Raw genomic sequence first — 7,526 nt, 5'->3', positions numbered from 1 at the left:
AGCAGAACTACTCTAGCACATGTTTTGTCTGCAAAAGTAATATACAGTGAAAAAGACCATCAGAATTGATTATTCTGCAAAACTTTAGTTCAAATCATTTTCATCATATATATATTAAAGTTCTAAATCCATCATCATCACTGGAAACCAGTGGAATGTTCCTACCATTTCCTTAACCATTTGCTCCAGAATTCCACCATTTATGTGGTCATAAATATGGCTCTCAAATCAAAATGCAAAAAGAATGGAGTCAGAAAAATAGATGGTATTTTGTCCTTTTTATTTTTTTCACTGGTAAGGACGGTATTGCACATAAAGTAGTCTCCCACATTAACATGTGTGGACATTACTACATTTTTCCTTTTATGTATTGCTTCGAAATGATCAGGGGGTTTTATTAAATATATTCTACAGTACACAGACAAACTACAATACTGAAAGGTGAGGTGGAAGAAAAGTTTAAAGTACATATTTCCTAAACACTATCCGTTTGCGTAAGAATCAGTCAAGTGTACTACGTATAATCCATAAAATTGTACACCGGGTCAGTGATCCAGGATCCGCAGGTTTCCAGACACTATTTTATTCTCCAATACTGCTCCGGGAGGGATGTCTATTCTGTCGCCATGATTGGCGATAATGATCACTGTACCCTGAGAAGGGAAAGGAAATAGGTTAAATACAAGCAGTGGTTAAATGCTAAACCAGTTCATGTTTTCAAATCGCTTACTGCGAGGTGACATCACACCCCGTAATAACTGCAGTGCATAGTGTAATGCATATGAAATATATGTCGCTGTCCTGTCAATCTTAGTTCAACACAAAAACCTCCCAGACTGCTTTAGCCTAATTAGTGACACATTTCCAAACAGCACCCACAAATCACATTAGAGGAACAGGGAGAGATCTTTTTTGGCAACTTATTTTGCCAGCGCTACATATGGTGGTTTGTAAGACGACAGGTACACCACCCTCTATATACATTAAATTAACTGTGTTGATATTTCAGACACACACACACACACACACACACACAACCCCTCCGTTTTAAGTGAGGGGAATACGTAGAATGGTTATCTGTTCCGCTATTTCATATGCAACATCCAATAAACAAACCAGATACAATTTAAAAATATATATTTTAATGTCAAATGTACTAATAATTCGATTAGTATTTGGCTATCCCATGCCAGCACCTCTATTTTTAAAATGTGTTCCCATTTGTTTTCTATAAATGGATTAAGCCTTATCGGCAAAAACAAGAACCAACATGGAGGAAACACGCAGCACTCTGAGGCTGCGTATCCCAGTATTGACAAACATGGAATGCTGAATTGTGCTTACTTAGGCGCCCTTTGATGGAAAGCTATTGTAAATAATAGATCTGGTTTGCCCCTGGAAGGTGTGACCCTGTAATAACCAAGTCAGGATGGCCATGCAGTCTGTGGGAACCTGCATATCTGGATAGGGATGATGGTTAAAAAACTTATAGTACATACCTTTAGTGCCACGTTTTTCCCAAAAGTCACATCTCCTGACACAGTGAGGTGATCCAGCTCCAGCATATCTGGTATGTTGTCAAACCTTCTCAGATAGTCTTGAACCTATTAAGAATTATGGTAAACACACTGTTATAAGCCCAGGGGGGTGGGGGTGGGGGTGGGGGAACTGAAAAATTGTAAAAATGTCAAGTAACCTTTGATTATCAGTAAAATACACACAACATCCTATCAGGGTAGTGACAGTTTTTGTATTGCAAGAGATATATCCACACATAATATTTCTGTTGGCCATTGCTATGCAAAGCAGCAATCTTGTTGTTTGCTACCTGTTTGTTATTACAATGGGCAGATAATGTTTATGAATCCGTATTTTGCGGTATAAAACTGCCTTTAATAAAAACACAGTCTGACCATTTAAAATGCAAATCAACGTCCTCTTTCCATGACTCCTACCTTACCGCAGGAAAACTGACCAAACAAGTTCTGGGACGAAGTCCCTATTGAAGTTTAATGGAAACTCTTGTTAATCAAACTGGCTAAACTTGAAACAGAGAAGTATAACAGGCCCTCTTTCAATTGTCAATTTAAACGGTCTCCTTCCTGGCCATATTTCTGGTTTTCTTATCAACGTAATTGACAAAACAAAAAGTTAAACAGCCAATTCACAAATCTCTAAGAGTCAATGAGTCAGATTATTCAATTCAGTTATGCCAGAAGGTATGCTGGAGAGGACAGTCTCGGCTTAGAATGAATTCTTACCTTAGTGAAAGAACTTCCCAATTTGACTAGAGGAACTGTAGGGAACTCTCTCTTCTCACTCATTGTCAAGGAGCCAGCGTTCAGACTGTACAAGTTAGACATAACGAGCAGGAGATCCGACGTGGTCTTCACAGGCAAGAAACGGCTTCGGGGAACATTGATACCCAAAGAATTCTCAAAACTTTTAATTGCAGCACCAACAGCGGTTTCCAGCTGAATAACATTTAGTCCTCCATCTAAAGTCTGCAACGTGTAAAAATAAATTTGAAAAAGTTATAGAAATGAAAATATCATAAAAATATAAAATATCAGTTTATAGGGAAACTAATTGTATCCAGCTCTCATTCACGCCAACTCAAGTCTTATATTGCCTAAAACACAGCACATTAACATTTCAATGAAAAAAAAGGCATGTTCTCAAAAACTACAACTTTAACATTTACCTTTGGATTAACAATAATTTCCATGTCAATTGCATTGGCTTCCTGTAGCCTTTTGATTGCAGACAAAGAGATCCACAAGTTGTTTGTGTTAAAGATCTTAAATTTGGACACAGATTTGAACTCATCAACGTGTGCTTTGGGGACCTGGGCAATCTCCACCAGTCTCAGCTTCCCGTCACACTGAGTGAGCGTACCTCCCTATAGGTGGGAAGAAAAGTAAATATATAGGATATTCAGAAAAATAATTCAAAATTTCACAGCATGAATCTATTAGAATGATTCTATTATTGTACACCGGTGGGCTCTCATGATTGTTTTGGTATTCACTAAAAACCAAATTGTATGGAATCACAAAATGAACTGCAAAACCTAACCAAAAATAGTTTGGGAAAAGGTTACCAACTTTGATTATAGCAGCCTTGTTGCACTTTAGTTTTTTTTTATTTACTACTATTTGGAGTTTCTATGAATTAGTCACATAATGCTTAATAAAATCAGCAGGATCAGAAAAAACTTTGGAAACCTAAACATTCTAAAATTCTATAGATTTTTACTTTGATGTCATGACAATTTTTTTTTCTTCTTTTATTCAGATCCTTCATTTGAGAAATGTGCATCTATTAAGCAAGGGACAGTTTCATATCAATTAATAGTATATGAAGAACAAATGTGAAACCAATCATGGCCAGTCTTTGGTATGGAAGATAATTCATTAAAGGGACACTATAGTCACCTGAACAACTTTAGCTTAATGAAGCAGTTTTGGTGTATAGAACATGCCCCTGCAGCCTCACTGCTCAAACCTCTGCCATTTAGGAGTTAAATCCCTTTGTTTATGAACCCTAGTCACACCTCCCTGCATGGGACTTGCACAGCCTTCCATAAACACTTCCTGTAAAGAGAGCCCTATTTAGGCTTTCTTTATTGCAAGTTCCATTTAATTAAGATTTTATTATCCCCTGCTATGTTAATAGCTTGCTAGACCCTGCAAGAGCCTCCTGTATGTGAGTAAAGTTCAATTTAGAGATTGAGATACAATTATTTAAGGTAAATTACATCTGTTTTAAAGTGAAAACAGTTTTTTTTTTTCATGCAGGCTCTGTCAATCATAGCCAGGGGAGGTGTGGCTAGGGCTGCATAAACAGAAACAAAGTGATTTAACTCCTAAATGACAGTGAATTGAGCACTGAAATTGCAGGGGAATGATCTATACACTAAAACTGCTTTATTTAGCTAAAATAATTTAGGTGACTATAGTGTTCCTTTAAAAAAATACTGTTAAATAGATTTCATTTTCCAACAACCGACGGGCATTATTATATGTTTAGGAATGTATTCAGTAAAGTTAAGGGACAGTTTCAGGTGCAACTAAAAACCCTGCGTTAAGATTCTAAACTAAAAATATGTTTTTTGCCATTATTTATTTAATGCAGTAGAGAATATTTTTTATTTTTCCAAACAAATCAGAAAATCAAAACACGGGTGACAAATAAGTCAGGAATAATCAAAGAAATAACAAAACCTTATGCAAAGTACCACTGAAATACTGCTGTCCAATCCCTCCGTCAAAATAAACTGCTTTTGAAAAATGTCATTGTTGTTTTAAATGCCAAGTAAGTTTCATACACATTAATACGATGTGTAAAACAGAAGCAGGAAACTCCTGGGGTATAATTAGAGCTGCCAAATCCACTGGCATTTCCGAGATATATGGAAAGTACAGGAATGCAAACATTCTATCCTGCGACAAGAATCAAGTAATAATGCTGCGGGGGTCATGTACTGCAATGTAAGTCCGGGAAAAACACAAATGCTCTGGTTACTAAAGATAAAATACCCGTTCCTGGGCTGATGTCAATTGTTAAGTGAAAGAGAAACAAATTCTAAATTGATAAAAATAAACACCCAAAAAAGTCAGTCTTGAACCATTTTCAGACCTTGTTATATACCACTAGATATTTTCTGACCACACAGCGTGTTTTTAAACCAGTCATATAAAAGCTGACATGGCTTGCTCAGTTTACATCAGCCCATCTGAACTTCTAAATCAAACTCACCTTAACATCTGCCCTCGTTTTATCTGTAACTTCCATGACAAATTCACAGCGCTTCCCATTCGGGGGGTTCATAAGGTGGTTCAGGATGTGAAGGTCCACAGTGGCCCCGAGGTTGTCAATGTTGGAAACAAAAATATATTCCTTCCCGTCTTCCAAGAGTGTGTCCAAAAGACCGGAGTTATAAAAACTAGCATAGATGTCGCCGTGACCCGGAGGGTACCAGGTCTCTGCATTCTCAACAGAATATGACAAGTCCTTGGCTATTGGAAGCAGTGACTCCTTGTTAATTCTCGGATATCTGTAAGACAATGTATTGCAGTATTAGCATGCTTCTTGAGAAATTCATGCAAGCCAAATACTAATTAAACGGTTACTCCAACCACCATGACCACTGGAACTGGACTGCAGGTAAGTTTAAGCTCCCCCTCCCAAGGGAGGGTCCTAATAGCAATGCCCAATAGCATTGTAAGCCTTAAAAGAATAAATGTGGCAAAGTGTTAGAGAAACCCTTTAAGGACCAATGTTATATCATGGAAATCACTATCAGTCTGTTAGAGTAGAGACCCTTTGCTAGTATAGAGTACCTTGCCAAATTGACATTTAAAGCCCTGCATTTATTAAATGAGAGGGACTTTCCATTTGATATTTTTGTTTAAGATCTTTAAAGCCTGATTTATTGAGATTAAATTATTCATTTATTGGTCTTGAATGGGTTAAATCAACTATAAAGAAGTGTACATGATTTAACGTTCCCTACATTTGTGCTGTATACATCGATTCTCAAATACTTCTTCCCTTTCAATAAAGGACTCCAACACTCACATAACACTCAGCCAGCATTTCTACATACAGAATACAGTTCTTTCATTTTTCTCGTTTACATGATTTTCAACTTTGTCATATTCTTTAGGACTGTACCCTGCAGGGCTTCTCATTGGCTGCTCCCAGCATTTACAGTTCTCTATGGAAGCATTCACAGTTCTCTATGGAAGCATTCACAGTAGTTAAGACATTAGACATTAAATATTTGTGTATACCAATCAGCAGTCAGTGGCTTTGTCTTATTGCACATTAAATGATAAACACATTTCATTTTGGGATACAATCCATAATGAGCAAACCATGCCTTTGTTTCCATCCATTGTTTCTCTATGACAAGCATGCTCCACAGGCACGCCGACATCTTCAAACACAGGGCGGGTGGCTGAATCGGAGGAGTCTCGCAACTCGAAACATAGTAATCATTAGTCAACTTATTTCTTTTCAATAGAAAAGGCCGTGCGATTGTTATTTTCAGCACCATGGGTTCCCTTTAATGGTGGTTTCCATCTTTGATTTCATATTATGTATTGTTTATCTAAACAGTGTGATGTGTAAGTGTATCCAGGGCCGGCCTTTGGGGTGTGCTCCCCTGCTGCTGTGTGACACCCTGCAGATCAGCTAATCCTGTCTGGGAGCATGGCTGAGGACAGAGCTATTGGCTGCTGCAGGTCAGTACTCTATGACCTGATATATCTATTAACTGTCTGTTAGTGCCCCATTTCTGTCAGTGCTGCCAGGCACCAACCATTACAATCCTGTATTATCTGCCAAACTAATGTCTCTGTAAACCACACAGTGGATATATGCATTTGTAAACTGTTGTATGCCAGTGTCTGTGTGTGTCATAAGGTACAACTCTCAGTGTCTGTGTGACAGTGTTTATGCCAGGGTCTGTGCCAGTGTGTGTTTGTGTTTCAGTTAGTGCTTGTGACAGTGAATGCCTGTGGCAGTGAGTTCTTGTGTCAATGTGTGTTAGTGAATGATTGTGACAGTGTGTGTCAGTGAGTGCTTGTGGCAGTGAGTGTGTTAGTGAGTGCTTGCTCAGTGTGTGTGTGTGTGTCAGTGAGTTATTGTGTCAATGTGTGTTAGTGAATGATTGTGACAGTGTGTAGCAGTGAGTGCTTGTGGCAGTGAGTGAGTGTGTGTGTGTTGGTGAATGCTTGCTCAGTGTAGGTCTGTCAATGAGTTTCTGTGTGTTTGTGTCAGTGAGTGCACGTCAGTGTTTGTGTCATTGATTGTATGCGTCATGAGTGCATCTGACAGTGGTTCTATGTGTACTTGTGATTGTGTGTGTCAGTGAGAGTGAGTATGTGTTGTTGTGCATCGTTTTTTCAAATAGACCATTTGCTATATATAGTTTTTTTTTCTTACCGTTTAAACAACAAATTCAAGTCGTTTTACTTAAAGTAACACTATTGTCACAGAGACCATTGAGATGAAGTGGTTTGAGTGCATGGGCCTGTGTTTTTGAGATACTGCAATATTTAAATTGCTGTGTTAAGTCCAGCAATAAGTCAGTATAAGAGCCACTCGAGGTGCTTCCACTGCACTGACTGAGTAAAACTTGGTCACGTGATGCAGGAGCCCCATAAAAAAGCATTGATTCAATCATTTTCTATGGAAACATTTTACTGCCTGTGCAACACTTGCTTGTCTTCTATGAGAAGCATTGGATTGGACATTGGCGTGGTAGGCAATGTCTCCTCCATGACATTGGGGGAGGCGCGGGGAAAAGATGAGTAAATCTTTATTATTTTCTAATTTTAAATGCAAATGGGACACACCTATATAGAGCTATATTTATATTGCACTTATGTAAAATTTGTATTTTGATACAGCTTTTTAATATTTTTTTTGTGGGGGATTAATAAGGAGGTTTTAAATGGTTAGAAGTATAAATGGGAGGATGTGGACCAAGAGGGCTAGTGACCAGAGTAGGGCGC

The 7,526-nt window shown here is 38.1% G+C and overlaps 1 protein-coding gene across 2 annotated transcripts in view; it reads right to left on the bottom strand.

Annotated features, from left to right (window-relative positions):
• Positions 1–263: 263 nt before the first annotated feature.
• The window catches only part of UGP2 (UDP-glucose pyrophosphorylase 2), a 54,923-nt gene continuing 47,660 nt past the window's right edge, over positions 264–7,526 (bottom strand). For both annotated transcript variants that reach the window (XM_063443765.1, XM_063443764.1), the window contains exons 6-10: positions 4,762–5,059; positions 2,705–2,902; positions 2,262–2,504; positions 1,500–1,604; positions 264–653 (exon numbers count right to left, since the gene is read on the bottom strand). In XM_063443765.1, the coding sequence (XP_063299835.1) occupies positions 546–653; positions 1,500–1,604; positions 2,262–2,504; positions 2,705–2,902; positions 4,762–5,059 (952 nt within the window). In that variant the 3' untranslated portion in view covers positions 264–545. The remainder of the gene's footprint in view (positions 654–1,499; positions 1,605–2,261; positions 2,505–2,704; positions 2,903–4,761; positions 5,060–7,526) is intronic.

This window comes from Pelobates fuscus, chromosome 2 (genome assembly GCF_036172605.1).
Source record: "Pelobates fuscus isolate aPelFus1 chromosome 2, aPelFus1.pri, whole genome shotgun sequence".
Lineage (NCBI taxonomy): Eukaryota > Metazoa > Chordata > Amphibia > Anura > Pelobatidae > Pelobates > Pelobates fuscus.
This window is presented reverse-complemented; position numbering and strand designations above follow the sequence as displayed.